The 15,275-nt window shown below is 36.0% G+C and overlaps 3 protein-coding genes and 1 pseudogene across 7 annotated transcripts; 2 read left to right on the top strand and 2 right to left on the bottom strand.

Moving 5' to 3' along the window:
- The first annotated feature begins 2,436 nt into the window (after positions 1–2,436).
- LOC104751475 (rac-like GTP-binding protein ARAC5) lies at positions 2,437–4,972 on the top strand. The gene is made up of 7 exons (XM_010473423.3): positions 2,437–3,410; positions 3,704–3,791; positions 3,881–3,990; positions 4,080–4,143; positions 4,227–4,291; positions 4,377–4,442; positions 4,541–4,972. Exons 1-7 carry the CDS (start codon positions 3,312–3,314, stop codon positions 4,637–4,639), a joined length of 591 nt encoding a protein of 196 aa, XP_010471725.1. The 5' UTR covers positions 2,437–3,311; the 3' UTR covers positions 4,640–4,972.
- A 95-nt stretch (positions 4,973–5,067) lies between these two features.
- LOC104751476 (vacuolar protein sorting-associated protein 35B) lies at positions 5,068–11,582 on the bottom strand. 4 transcript variants are annotated; one of them, XM_010473425.3, is made up of 22 exons: positions 11,211–11,582; positions 11,031–11,127; positions 10,780–10,903; positions 10,353–10,538; positions 10,169–10,256; positions 9,930–9,986; positions 9,755–9,844; positions 9,539–9,661; positions 9,061–9,135; positions 8,915–8,974; positions 8,271–8,387; positions 7,866–8,105; positions 7,723–7,788; positions 7,516–7,605; positions 7,025–7,114; positions 6,831–6,920; positions 6,491–6,559; positions 6,221–6,301; positions 6,013–6,120; positions 5,825–5,928; positions 5,614–5,727; positions 5,068–5,517 (listed from the first exon to the last, which is right to left on the bottom strand). In XM_010473425.3, exons 1-22 carry the CDS (start codon positions 11,304–11,306, stop codon positions 5,307–5,309), a joined length of 2,376 nt encoding a protein of 791 aa, XP_010471727.2. In that variant the 5' UTR covers positions 11,307–11,582; the 3' UTR covers positions 5,068–5,306. The 4 variants fall into 4 exon arrangements, with proteins under 4 accessions (XP_010471727.2, XP_087349282.1, XP_087349281.1 ...); XM_087493156.1 differs by having other exon boundaries at positions 8,266–8,387; positions 11,211–11,367; XM_087493155.1 differs by lacking the exons at positions 10,169–10,256; positions 10,353–10,538; positions 10,780–10,903; positions 11,031–11,127; positions 11,211–11,582 and having other exon boundaries at positions 9,980–10,057.
- Positions 11,583–11,693: 111 nt separating this feature from the next.
- On the bottom strand, positions 11,694–13,832 carry LOC104753868 (uncharacterized; annotated as a pseudogene). Its single transcript, XR_015585043.1, has 5 exons — positions 13,792–13,832; positions 13,424–13,430; positions 13,020–13,109; positions 12,353–12,585; positions 11,694–12,269 (listed from the first exon to the last, which is right to left on the bottom strand). The product of XR_015585043.1 is annotated as an uncharacterized LOC104753868 (transcript).
- Positions 13,768–14,643, top strand: LOC104751477 (uncharacterized). Its single transcript, XM_010473428.2, has 2 exons — positions 13,768–13,987; positions 14,081–14,643. Exons 1-2 carry the CDS (start codon positions 13,844–13,846, stop codon positions 14,435–14,437), a joined length of 501 nt encoding a protein of 166 aa, XP_010471730.2. The 5' UTR covers positions 13,768–13,843; the 3' UTR covers positions 14,438–14,643.
- Positions 14,644–15,275: the final 632 nt, after the last annotated feature.

The following is a 15,275-nucleotide window of genomic DNA, read 5'->3' on the forward strand; positions in this document are numbered from 1 at the left end:
ATTTAGAGATATTGAAACTTCAGAAACACAAACTACACTTACTGTATGAGAAGACAACGTGGAGATCACTCTCGGAGGGATCGTATGGTAAGCCTTCGCCGTAGCCATAGGCAAAATTTCTGAAGTTAGAGTGCCACGAAGCTTCTTCAGAAATCCCTAAATATGATTCCTTAATATTTATGCTTTGTATTAGCTTCAACCTGCATGCTCGATCAAGTTCTTCAAGGTGGGTTTAGGTTTGAGTTTAGAGTCCCTAAGCCAGTATTGTCTAATCATCGCTCATTCCTTCAACTGGATCACTATATATTTCTAAAACCATCCATAGCCTTAAACACCTGAAATCGGGGATCCATTTCGGCCAACATCTCGTTAACTCTGACATAACAGATATCACGATACAACTCGAGATGAGACATCGCTGGAAGAAGTTGAAAGCTTTCGAACTTTTATCGACATTTGTGTACAACTAACAAAGGAAGAGTGGCTAGGTTATCTCAAAAGAGAGAAAGTGACATGGAATAGAAAACGATTATTACTGGTTAAAAATGTTAATTTGTATTATTTGTTATAATTCTATTGGCTATTGATTTTAAATAATGTGTCAACACCAGCTTAAATTTTAAAACTGATATGTCATGCTCCGGTGAAAACATACAAATTTTATTGTAAGGATTGATACTCCCTCTTTGTCAAGTCTTTAATTATACTCCCGTTTTAGTATCATGTTTTACAAAATTCTAACTTCTATGCAAATTGTTAATAAAAATGGTATTTTGTGACTATTAATATTTGCGGTTAAAAAAAATATTGGTTGATGAATCATTTTAACAACTTTAAAATACGTGCATTTAACTAAAACGTTTTATATTTTCAAACGTTGGGATATCTGTTTCATTTTTGACAATGTAAACTTTTTAATATTTAGTGTTTTATTGTTAATTTCTTTTTCTTAAATTATATCTTCTTAAAGTCTAAAGAATTACCTTTGACTATTCTAGTTTGAGGTTGATTCAAATAAGTAATTAAACCTCTCAATAAATGTATTACATATGGCCCAATGTCTGGACTTTCGACCATGTTTTTAAATTTGAGTACGAAGCAATGCCTGTTTTGTTAGACGCAAGCGCCATCTGTATTGGTCTTGTTCGCACTTGTCAAACTTTAGCACTATGCTTTTAAGTTTTAACAAATGTTGAAAATGAATGAGAAGCCGACAAAACTTGAACTTAAGCCTTATCTACTCAACTAAATTACGTAGAACAATTTTGCAAGTTATAATACCAATGGATGTACATACAATCGTTACTTATAATAACTTAGGCCATATTGCCCTCTTACGTACGGGGCTTAGATATTTGTTACTTGTAATAACTTAGCCTATATTGCATTGCCCTGCTACGTACGGGGCTTAGATATTTGTTACTTGTAATAACTTAGGCCATATTGCCCTGCTACGTACGGGGCTAAGATATTTGTATATGTTCATTTAATTATTATATATTTATTTTGTTATCTGATTTATAATGTACACGATTTCTTTTTTGTCAAATATATATGATATTAATATATTATTGTTAAAATATCTTAGCCTAGTGGTAAGGACATTTCTCCAGGGTAGACCTCTTCGGATTCAACTTATAGTGCACCTTTGATAAGTTTCCAAAATAAATTGGTAAACTCTTGTTCTGTGGATATACACCAGTCATACAATTTTGGTCACCTTAACAAATTCACTCGCTCAACACTGTAAAACACCTTAATCCAACTTATTCGTCCATGTGACAACAATAATCCGCCGGCGCTGATGATGATGATAAGCATAATGGGCTTAAATTCGCTACTGGGCCTTAAGTGAGCCTTCGTGTTATGGTCTTTTCTATTTTCCAGTTGTGTTTATGTTTTTGTCTTTTGTGGTATGGGCCTTATGACACTCCCTATCGCTTTGCTTTTTTTTGTTTTTTTGTTTTTTTTTTTTTTTTTTTTCTAGTCTTTAGTTTTTCTACCAACAAAAAGCAAACTAAGTTAAACTCGTATACAAGAATAATAAGAGTCTGAAATTTTATTTGTTGTAAGAATTATAATGAATGGGTAAAAAGTGGTTTTGGTGAAGAGTAGGTAGAAGCGTAGAGCTAACTCTAACCCCCTTATTACTTTAGTATCATATATGATTGCTTATTAGATCAGTAAATATAACTGCTGAAAACTTTTGATTCGTCCATCTATTGTTCGAAGAAAATGTGATAATGCGACTGTATAATTTGGATAAATAAAATGTGGGACAGTTCATGATGTGTCACATGCTCATTGGTAGGTTGAATGAGAGAGTTGAGCACGTTCTTGTAAGATTTTTGCGATTCTTATATATATGTCGTAAAGATGAAGAAAACTCATTAGATTACAAAGTAGTATATATAACCAAAACAAAAAAGCACTCTTGACAAAAACAAAACTACATAATAAAATATGAAAGAGATTTGACAATAAAAGGAATGAAATGGTGCCGTAACACTAAGTAGCACGTTCTTGACGAGAGTCGTCTCAATCCAATGATTAGTTTTAATTTCATGCCTCCCCATAGTTTGGTCGACTATGCTTTACTCTTAATTTTGTTTGTTTTAATATAGAAATCTTTTTTTATTTGCTGTCTTCTTCTTACAATAATTTTTTATTTAGATGATCAAATTAGAAAACTTTTTTCTTTTTTTGGTTAAAAATTAAATAGCATAAAACCCATGTTTATTAGTGAATGAGGTTTTTTTTGTTGTTGTTGTTTGGCTATCTAAGAAAAAAATAATAATCATAATGTTTATATAATAAAGAAAAAATACACATTACAAAACGGAAAATTTATCATATTGCATTCAAAATTCAAAATTAAAGTGCAAAAAAATTATTACTAGTATATATTTTAAAGTGGGGTGAGTGTAAATGATAAGGTGTTGTTTGGTGTAGCATTAGCTGGCATGAGGTTGTATGAAAAGCTCATCTCAAAGTCACACCAACGGCCCAAAAACAAAAAGACCAGAAAAAAATAAATAAAGAAACAAAAAATTTAAAGCAAATATTTTTTTTCTTTTTCTCATTCTTCTTCTGCCATTATCTCTCTCTCTCTCTCATCGATTTCAATTTGCTACTTTTGAATTTTGTGCTCGTGTTGTGTGGGATTGGAGAGTTCGGATTTAGGGTTTTTCTTTGAGTAAAGGTTGTGTCTTGTGTGGTTCTTGGGAATGGCTGGGATTTGAAGAAACAAAAAAAGAAAGTGTATTTTTTTTTCTTTCTTAAAAAGAGAGTTTGTGAATTTGCGTGGTGAGATGAGTGCTTCGAGGTTTATAAAGTGTGTCACCGTCGGTGATGGTGCAGTCGGGAAAACATGTATGCTGATCTCTTACACAAGCAACACTTTCCCTACGGTAAAGTTTTGTCCTTTTTGGTTATCAATATTGATCTTGAAGCTTCTTTTGAGAATGGGATTTTTTGAAGATTATTCATATGTTGTTCTTGAATGCGATTAGCTGGTAAAACTTGTCAAAAAAAAATCAAATCTTGACATTTTCTTTAGAACTTTTTATGATGCTTCTATGGATTTACATTTAGGGATCATCAATCTTGTTCTTTTGTTTGTGTGTTAATGATTTATTTTGTATAGAGTTTTGAGAAACTTGTATTAGTTTAACCAACTCCATGACTTGTTATTGACTATCAGGACTATGTTCCAACTGTTTTCGACAACTTCAGTGCTAATGTGGTTGTAGATGGGAACACAGTGAATCTTGGATTGTGGGATACAGCCGGTATATACTCCTTTTGAAACACCATCAAATTCTGGTTTTCTTGTTTTTTGTGGTAATTTTTTTTTTGACTAATTCTTGGGTTTGTGCAGGTCAAGAAGACTATAACAGGTTAAGACCATTGAGTTACCGTGGTGCAGATGTCTTCATTCTTGCATTCTCGCTTATTAGCAAGGCTAGTTATGAGAACGTAGCCAAGAAGGTTTGGCTTTTTTTCATTTGATCTGACTTCATTTATTTGATAATAATAACCTTTGCTGAGCTCATTTTGAATTTTTTGCTTTATCTCAGTGGATTCCTGAGCTCAGGCATTATGCCCCTGGTGTTCCTATTATCCTTGTTGGAACAAAACTCGGTATCAACTCATGTTCTTGTTTAAAACACTTTCCTGATAAATAAGAAAGAGATGATAAATAGTTCAAATTTGGGAATTTGCAGATCTTCGAGATGACAAGCAGTTCTTCATAGACCATCCTGGTGCAGTGCCAATTACTACAAACCAGGTAGATAACTCCACAATCCAAAATTCTTGAAAACAGTAGTTTTTTTTTTGTGTAGCGAGTTCTTGATCTTTAGTTGTCTGTTTAGGGAGAAGAACTAAAGAAACTGATAGGATCGCCAATCTACATTGAATGTAGTTCAAAGACGCAGCAGGTATATACTACACACATAAATCATATATCATATGTCTCTTTTTGTTTGGGTTTTGTTTTGTCAGAGAGTGTGAATATGTTGGGTCTTTGGTTTTTCAGAATGTGAAAGCAGTCTTTGACGCAGCGATAAAAGTGGTGCTTCAGCCACCGAAACAGAAGAAGAAGAAAAAGAACAAGAACCGTTGCGTGTTCTTGTGATCATCTTTTTAAATATAAAAAGATTTAGGTAACAAATGAAGTTGAAGAAAGAAAAAAAAAAGCACCAGCATCAAAAATGCAGCAACATTGTATAGTTGTTGAATCCGACTTGTTTCGATCTTTACACACTTTTTCTTTTTGCTGGTGAATCTAATGTGTGAAGTGAGGGCCAAGGAGATGAGTTCTTGGTGTGTTGTTGTACTATTGCTGTTATGTAGACTAATCTCTTAAATACTTTCTTTTCTTGTCTTTGTTTTTTGCTGTTGGGATCCATTTTGTATCTTCTTTAACAGATGAATGTTATTTATTTTATAGTGACTCCTTTTATGCTCAGCATCTCTTTCTTATGTTGATCTTATTATGGTTTTGTCTGGTCTTCGTATGCAAATCATATTCAAACAACTAAAAACGTATGGTGATGTATACAATAGAAACAACGTTGAATTGAGGCATTGATTCAAAGAATGGTTTACAGAAACGAGGATTCTATACACAGGTGAGTACTAGGAACAAAGAAAATAAAAATTACAAAGGCCATCTCCATTTTTTTCATGGACTGAAAAGAAAACAAGCATGTGTACATACATTCCTTTCAGTGTTTTCACAATTTTTTCGAAAATTACATAAAAATTCCTCTCGGGATTTGACGAGGACTGTGTGATATAAGTCACAACTTGATGGAGTCATATTTCTCACCCATCACACCACCTTTCTGTTTTTGAAACCTTATGTAACGCAATGTGCTTGAAAAGAAGGGATCTGAGTGGATTGTTGTGTTACCGTTGTCGCTTAGCATCTCGGTGTTGATTAACTCTATGAGGCTTTGTATATCCGATGGAGTGATATGTGGATTCCCTTTCTCAAAGAAGTAAATGTACCTGTTGTATATGAAAACCCATTATTAGTATTGAGATGTTGCTTTGTGTATGAATCAATGTCAGATGTTTTGTTTTTAATTGGTTCAGTATACTGACTTGTTCAAGATTTCTACAAACAGCGTGACTGGTCCGCTGCTACCTCTGGTTGCATTAGCCATTTGTTGAGCCGCGTTAGCTATCCTCAGTGCACGTCTTAAACACAGAAGAACTCTGCAGAATAATATCGAGAATCAATTAGTTGTGGAGATAAGAAGATCACTGACTTTAAAAGTATTATTGAGAGTTATGAAAGAAGAAAAGCACTTACCTTTCTCCATCTTTAATTCCCTCTGGATCATCGACCCAAAAGAGGTGAGAGCATGCATATACCGCTCGACATTGATCAGGCTTCTTTAAAAGCCTTGCTGAGTACTGGTCACAAAGAAAATTCAACTTACAGTTTGGACAATAACTGAAAAGAAAGCTTATGGGAAGGCATTCGACATAAATATCTACCCCGGTTGCTTTATGTGTCAAGGTGTCTCTGTTTTCAACACCAAAAACATTGATCCTTTGCAAGGTTCCTACGATCAGATGAATCGCAGTTACCTGTGCCTTTGAGTCCTATACAACGCAGCACAAGAAAAATGAGAGTATAAAGGTTTTGGAGAGACTTCGAGTTATCTTTGTGTACAGTTCACAAATAAAAGAATAAAGAAATTACCGCGATTTCTTCCTCGTATAATATAAATGCTTGGGTAAAAAACTCATAAGCAACAGGCTCAAGATCACAATCACTTGCAGCCTGATCATTAATCCAAAATGAGACAAAATATTGAGAATGCTATGTCAGATTACACCTTGCCTACTGGTGAACTATGATCATATGAACAACAAATTACTGGATCCCCTACATATTATAAAAATGGCTATGAAATCGTAACTACATTTGTTCAAAGGTTTTCCAGATTTTCTTGGTTACCCTATATCTTACCTCAGCGCATTGGAGGTAGAGCCTTAGAGCCAGTTCAGGACATGGAACTGAGGAAAGAGCTTCGATTGTCTGAATAAAGCACATGTTAAATGGATTACACAAGATATTGAAGATATTGAAAAAATGCATCAGTTTTGATTGGTACTTGAACTATTTAATATGTCAAATACACAGTAGAGTGCTTCAAGTTCAACACTTTAGAAATGGTTTATGAAAGAGATAATATGAATTTATCAAAGTTTCAATTCAGCTAAACGATTCAAAAGAATATCATCTAACTTATGAAGTAATAACACATGTTTCTCTGTTATATGAAAAGAAAAAACGAAAGCTCACAAACCTGGTTGAGAATTTGAAAAATCTTTCTTAGGGTTGCTGGAACATCTTCTCCTGCTATATTTCCACCCTGGGCTTCTAGCTGCCTGACCAGCTGTGACAGAAACATTTAAGCAACTCTTCAAGTCAACCACTTGTCTTAAAGCAGAATATATATCCACAACTATAAGCATATTATAGGGAACATAAGAGCTATACCCTAACTGCAGAAAAAACAAGCGGGGGAACGGTAAAAGGCAAGCGTTGAGGTCCTCCTGTCATAAGATGCTTTCTCAAAACATATATGATCTGCATAGCAGTTAAATACCTGGTTAAGATATTCGTTTGCTCATAAGTTAGGGTTAACAATCTAAAAAGAAACCATGGCCTCGTAGCCCTTGTTTTATCTATTGACTTCTGCAAAACGAACGCCAATGGGCCTGAAACCAGTTTACAGGTCAATATAGAAATGCAGGGCCGCTTCAGAGTAGTGGAGCATGGGGACAGTAGGATGTTCTGGGTGAGTGCAGCAACAGAAAAGATGTACACTTCCAAGGAACAATTAAGTAAAAACCATGTTGAGGTTAACCGAACAAGTAGCTTTAACAATTCCATACATATCAAACAAAATCATGGGCAGACAACAGGTCCAGGAGCAAAATGCATATAACTATTGAACCCCAAAGATTAGTAAATTTATGATGTCTAACCTTTAGCATCTCCTCTGGTTCTTCATTATCAAGCATATGTATGAGACGGGCTACTGAATTTTGTTCCTCTTGGAAATCCTCCTCGTCAAGCTAAAAAAAACACAGAAAATCCATCAGAACCAAGGTGTTAATTTAGAGCTGATAGGAGTTGCTTATTGCAAACCACATGGAGAAAAAAAAAAAAAAAGAAGGGGTTAGTGACAGCACCTCCTCCACGTTGGTTCCATCCAAATCTTTTATAAGTCCTTTAATCAATTCAAACAGCACCTCAACCTAGAGAACACAGAATTAGCATATTATCACAGTAGAAATATTTACATCTTTAAATGAAGAGAGCAAGAAGTATATACCTTATCAGCAGTTGATATACATGAATCATTTTTCATTATACTTTGAATAATAAGCATTGCCATTACTTTGTTCGTTCCATCATCAAGATGATCCATGACACGCGGATAATTTGACAATGTAAGAGCTGTAACTATGTCACTGTATTTTTCTAAAGGAGCACTCAGAAGTGCAACAACTTGTTTCATTGCACGGGAGTCCTCCAGCTTGGGCACGCTGGAAAGCTTAACTACACATGCACCCTACAAAGATTCCGGATCAAGAGTTAGTTTAACACCGGTGCTACACCGGATTCAAGTAATCATGAAACTTTAAATAATGCATTTACACCATTCACAATGAAACCAATCTGGTTCTAAAAAAAAAACTAAAAATTAGGAACATATGGCCACGAAAGGATACCATACCAATACTTGATCCACATAGTCAAGCCGATCAGGATGAACCCGGAGAGTAAAAGTCAGAAGAGAGACAAACAGAGTCATAGCTCCAACAATAGGCATCTCAAGCTGTGTATCTATCACCTGCAGCCCACACCAAGTCCATACGTCATATGGATATATTTCAAGAAAAACAAAGCATCATATGCAGTGAGGGCTGGAAAAAGCAAAGACCCAAAGCCTTAAGTATACTGACCTACAGAATGTACAAATATGAATTGAGGCAATTGGATGCATCATCTAGCAATTTTCTAGCTTGATTTTTAAAAGGTTTTTTTATATTTTAAGTTCTGCAGAAGTTTACATGCGCTCCTCTTCGAAATGCTGAACTCTAAAATCTAACAACTAGAGGACAGCAATTTTCAGACTAAAGTGGCCTATTTTCCATCCTATGTCAACGAAGTAACAGATTTGACAATGCTTAACAAAAGATTTGATAAAGAGAATATGAGCGAAAATTGGAAAATAGCATGACAAACTGAAATCAAGCTGACTACATCTCATTGTACGGAGGACCTACATAGTACTATTCTAAGAGCCGTTATGATTCAAGTATCCAATAGCCAAAAGAAATTTACATTCATAATAGATTTATCTTTAATGGAGCCCACCTTTCCAATTGCATTGCTCAATTTAGCAAAAGCTTCCACTTGCAAAAATTCGTGTAACACCTGCCCAGGATTTTGGAATAAGAAGACATATATCTAACATTGAACAAAAATAAAAAGGAACGAATGATAGCTCGACAGGCATTTACATCAGGACTTGAGGCAGCATAGTTTGACAACCGGTCCATTAGTTGTGTTAACACTATCTTGGTGTCAACAGTTGGCTGAAAAATGATCTCTTAAGGTCAGAGAGGAAGGAAAAAGGTCAAAGAATTCAAGTGAGAAAAGTGCAGAGAGTGGATTCAAAACAAAAATGCTCTTTGTTGAGGATTCCCTGCTTAGAGTCTCTGTCAAAGTGTAAGAGATCAGGGGCCTCCTTCAAAAACATCTAACTGGTAAAGTGGTAAGCCAAAGCCCTAGTCACCAAGAAATAAACAAAAGAATAACCGACATACTAGCAAACAACTAACATAGTGATTGGCAAAACAGACAATTCAGATAGACCCTTTCATGAGATAATGGCAGCATAAGAAGAATTAATCAGAAAGCACCAAACAAAGCATTTAGATAACTAGAATTGCATTGGATAGTAGGAAATAGAAAAATCTCGATTGCTAGCCTACCCACCATCAGTTGGGTACAAGCAGCCAATAAGGCCTCAAGAGTCTGCAAATGGTACTCATCAGGAAAGACTTGAATTATGCACTCCATCAGATAATACTGAGCCAGCTTATCTTTACAGTTGACGACCTGTTCAAGGTTCAGATTTAGCAGATTATACAGTAACTGAAACTCATCTACAAAAAAGGAACTGGTAGTAGATGCAAAAAAGAGCTGCTGAACCTGCTCTAAGACCCTAGGAAGAACAGTCTCTTTGTACATCTCAAGGTCAACACCTTCAATCTGTCCTAAAACATGCAGATTTTTTCCAACCTGAGAGGAAACCATTAAATACAACTTAGTGGGCAGTGACATAAGTAAAATAGGAAATTCAGTCAAGTAGTGGTAATGATAGTACAAGGTCACGAAGTTCATTCCTCTCTTTCTCCTGCTTTTCTCGAACAGTACCTGGTCCCTGCAGTCCAAGGAACACCTCAGCTCAGGTTCACCAATATCAATGATTCACAAGCACCACACAACCTGCATGACCAAAAGCCTGCTCTTCATCGTTCATTTATGCTTCAGTCAGAGGCATGCAAGTGCAGAGGTGCTATGCGTATCCATAAACCATCAACTCTTCAAAGATCGGAAAATCACCTGATGCTGTATCCGAACCCAGAGCTTATTCATCTCAGTAAAATTTTGTAGCACAAATTCCACTGCATCCATCACAGTATTAGCATCTCTACAGGAAGGTTGAAAGGAGAAGAGTAAACAAATATGCTAAGCAACCAAATCTTTTGGGAAAAGAAGAGAGAACAAAAACATAATTACGACCCACCCTTCGTAGTCTGAGCCAATCTCAGGTAATTTATCCCTGCTCACTTGAGCAAGATAACTCCTCAAAAAGAGCCCACGAATAGGATGTTGAACACCACGACACATTTCCACAAGATCCTTAAGAACATCCTTAGAAGGAGCCTGCTTGCTTTTGATATAAACAGACCCTACCGTACATAACAGATACCTGATAGACCAACATCATAGTGTTTCAATTACAAGCAATGCAGCATAAGAGAACCATTAAGTGGCTGTCTCTAAGAGGATGGTGGAAAAAACAAATAATCTCATTCTGCGCCTAGCTGCCTTAGATAGATGAATAGGAAATCGCCATTTTCAAGTCAAATCTCACAAAATCCAATCCAATCTATAGCTTATATAACTGAGACTATCAGATCAAGAGAAAACAAAAGCCATCATCTGCTTACATCCTGGGCAATATGTTGCCGGCATGTTGAACAAGCTCATACAAATCAACTACGGGTAATCCATGCCTACTCTCATCTTTAAAGAAAATCTCCAGCTGCCTCAATTGATCGAAAGCTCGCATATCTAAAAATATTCCGAAATCAGAAGAGATAAATCATAAGAAAAAAGGGTCAATCACAAAAAAAAAAAAAAAAAAGAAAAAAAAAAAGGACGAAATCGAGAGATTCAAAGTTGTGGCGATGGAATCTACAGAGATCGTAATATTTCTGAGGAGAGAGCTTGGATGTGCGGAGCTCCGAAAGCATCAGAGCGGAGTACTTGAGAACTTCTCTGAGATTATTTGCGTCCTGAGAGACGACGAATTGTGAACAAAAATTAATCAGATCAAAGGAAAAATTAATAAACTCAGCTGAGGAAAAAGGAAACGGACCAAAGCCCGATGCATGAAGAAAGCGTTGTGCTGGATTCCGGCGATTCCTTCCGCCAGCCACTTCTCCTCGTCTTCTACTCCGGCGAGTGCCCTCATCCTCTCTTCCTTCTTCTTTCGTCTGTCAGCAGTTTTTTTTTTCTTTTCTCCACTTGGTCGCACGAATAAATTATAGACTTCACAGTTTTCTTTTGGTTTTTTTTTTTTTTAAATCATAACTCATTCACGAGACTTAATTTAGTGCTTAATCAAAACACAAATATGCCAATTTGACGAGACGAAAATGTTTATTTTCTTTCTGTGAAGAGACTATGTGACCAAGACCAATAATGTTCAATTGTTCATGGTTTCCATCAATTCTCATTTCTGATTCTCAAATCTCCACTTTAGAGGTCGTGGGAGGGTAATCAGTTTCCAATTGATTTGAATAGTGAACAAGTTACAAAGCCTTTGGCTACAGAGAGAATACAAAAGCTAAAGGAGGCATATCAAAATTGGGGTTAGATTTATATAATTGGGGTTACAAACAGTCAATGTACAAGCTAAAAGCTAAATCTAAAGCAAAATTGGAGAATTAGAATGGGACTGTGTACGGTAACGAATAAATCCCAACTTCAGAGAGAAGCTGAGCTCTAGGCCAAGATGAATCACCGAGTCTCATCTTCATGTCCTCATCAATCTTGATTGCTGCTTTGGGCTTAGGCATCGTTTGCGTCTTCTTCCCAAATAGCCAATCATCGTCATCGCCCTTGGAACAAGTAATATCCACTACACAAATGGAAGAGGGAGTCCAATCATCAAATAATGCATTGTATCGATCTTCTTTGCTTGGTTTGTGTTTCTTTCTCTACTTCGTTTCATCTGTTGCAGCCACAGATGTTGACGGCAGATTCTGTGCAGGCTCAGATTTTTTTGGACATGAGACAGAACTTGCTACGACATCTTGGTGACTGAGAGGCTTCGCAACCGAAACAAGATCCTCTCGAGGCGGAACAGGAACGTCCGCGTTTGGTTTCTTGAATACCAATCGAATGCGTAGAGGATTACCTGCTACAGGTGCAGCTGCAAATACATGTAGAAATATACATGAGCATCACGTTGATTGACATGATATTCTTGACTGTCTAAAAAGTATGAATACAAACCTTTGATGAGACTTTCAACAGGAGGAGGAGAGTCTTCTCTATTCCTCTTCTTACTATTCTGGCTTCCATCAGACAGATAACCGAGGTGGTTTTGAGACGCCTCAAGCTCTTCTGTCAAACCACTCTTCTCAAGTTGGTCAGACTCATCTGAAACTTTCTTTAGTATGTGTTCTCTTCTTCTTCTTTTCCTCCTTCTGGAGCGGGTTTATAGAATCAAGTGTGATTCTTTCAAGCTTTAATCCATTAGAATAAAAGGGTTTTAGACTCGGAGTCTTACAGGACACAAGTTCGGCACAACCATCCCAAGAATCACCAATGTGAAGACACCAATACAACAAACAAGATCACATGACACACAAGAGATGCAAGATAACCTATAGTCGTCACTAGAACAATGCAGCTTACCTGATACCTAATATGAGACTATGGTAAACCTAACCTAATATATAGTTTTATATTTACAAGTGATGATTATAGTTTATATGAACATGGCAGTTAAACGTATATAAATTTATATACTAGAGACTCTATCCATAGAGACAAGAAGGACAACCAAATTCAAAGATTCTACATAGACATTGTTTTGGTTTTAGAAGAATTAAAAAAAAAAAACATAGAAAAACAAAGAACTCAAGCAAGAAACCAGATTTGTGGTTCTCAAACGAACCTTAGTCGATTCGACCAAGTTCCGAACGCTCGCCTGGTTCCTTGCAAGTACAAGCGGTGGGCAAGTGAGAACTCGCGATGAAATCGATTCCTAAACTAAGATAACCCAAAGGCTGGCTTTCAGATTCGACCAACCCAAACAACAAAATCGATCGAGATTAAACCCAGAAAGCTCTATCTCGATGTAGCCAACCAAAGTTTTTGAGAAACCCTAAACGAGTCTCGACCTAGAGCTTGTAGGATGAGACGATAGCTAACAAGCGCGTTTGGGATGGTTATTATGAGCAAAAAAAGTATAGGGTAAGGTCCCGGATTTATAGACGATTGAGATACTGAGATCCACCGACTCGGGCAAAGTCGGTCAGGACTTTTTAGTAAGTTTACATTATAGATAACGGAAAATACCCTAATCCTAAAAATGGAAATATCATAGAGGAGGTAGATACGTCAATTACTGTTATGGGTCATAAGGCTCGGCCCGAGTCTTTTGTTTTTTCATAAAGACCCTTTCCTCTTTCAACTAATGGGCCTAAAATTTAGTTGTTGGACAAAAGAGCTCTATTCTTAAAGCCCAATGTAAACTAAATAGTAACAGAGCTCTATTGTCGAAACGATGCCTTAAGTTTTTTTGGCGGGGGGAAGTCGCAACTCATCAGTTTCTTACAGTTACAGATGCGTTTTGTATCTCTGAACATTCGCGTCTCTCTACGCTTGTGGTTTTTCCTATAAATTCAATACACTTGTGCAAAATTGATTAGGGCTCAATAATTTACTTGCAACACTTTTCTCGTAACGAAAGCGTTCTGTATCTCATTTTAATCGAAGATGCAAGGAGTTCAAGACGACTTGTCTCTGTCTTTGAGTATCACACCAGCCAATCGAACAGTGTCACAGAAACCCCCAGTGATGCCTCTAGGCTTGGTTGCTCCTTATCATCAACAAGCATTTGACGTCAACCATATGTTACAGGTTTTGATCGATCTCTACCATTTAATATGATCTGTTCACTTTTTTTTTTGTGAATATCAACATATGTGTTGTTTACGACTAAGAAATGTGCAGAACCAGATGACAAGAGAACTGTGTACTCAACTAAGGAGTCTGGAGGAAAGAGCCGTCTTTTTCATGAAACTTAAAGACAAAGCTATCGAAGACATGATGAAATATTCTGTTGAAATGGATATTCGTCTTAGAAAAGCATTATCAGAAGCCGAATTCTGGAGGAAAACGTCGGTTGAGAAATCGGACTTGTGCAGAGATCTCGCGGGAAGGCTTTTGAAAGCGAGAAAGAGAGAGAGGGCGATGATAGGTATTGACGAGAATAATGCGGCAGAGGAGGCTGAGTCGTCCACTGGTGAAAATGGAGATGATGTTTTCGACACAGCAAGGACCCGTTTGTGCAAACGTCGTCGTCTTTAAAATTGGCGGGATTTTTAAGCTTGTGACCTTTATAGTCACATGTGTTTTTTTTGTTTTTTGTATGGACGTTTGGTTAAAAATAAACTGTTCTCACTTCCTAGAATAATTGTTAAGTTGTTATAAATTCAACGTTGTATAGGGGAGAGGGAAGATTTTGAAAATGAGTCCAATTATTCTATGGTATACAATGCACAATGTTTATTACACTTTCTTTTTATAAAACACTTATCATTCTCATGGTGTTTACATATTTCCATAGGTAACAATAAAATTTTCAATTCTTTTTCTACAATAAAAAAAATATATTATCAGTAATCACTTGTCACGAAAAATTGTGATCGTCTATATAATTACAGTGTATACCAATACGATACATAACTACATGACGTTAAATTTTTATTGCTACGACTGTTAACAATTTTACCAAAGCTACTATGCAGATTAAAAGTAACAACGAAAAACAGTCAAAAGTAAAACCATAACCCATTCATTGAATATTTGTAAATTATCAATCACGGAAAAAATATATGAAAATAAAACATTACTTCTCTTTTTTTTTTCTTTTTTTTGATACATGATATAGATGAAAATATATATGATTTTTTTTAATTCTTTATTAGTGATAATTTTACTAATTCACATGTTCTTCAAAAAGGAAAAAGTTTTTGTAAACCGCTCTCGATAAGAAGGAGTTGAAAAGTGTAAAATGTCGCCGATTATTATAGATTCGTTTAAATACTCATAATACCCCATTTAATTTTATTTATACAAACTGAACTGATCCATTGTGATGACCAGATTTATACTCATACTATTATTCCATTGGGGTTTATTATCT

The sequence above is a fragment of the Camelina sativa genome, chromosome 16 (assembly GCF_030686135.1).
Source record: "Camelina sativa cultivar CO46 ecotype springtype chromosome 16, ASM3068613v1".
In the NCBI taxonomy this organism is placed as follows: domain Eukaryota; kingdom Viridiplantae; phylum Streptophyta; class Magnoliopsida; order Brassicales; family Brassicaceae; genus Camelina; species Camelina sativa.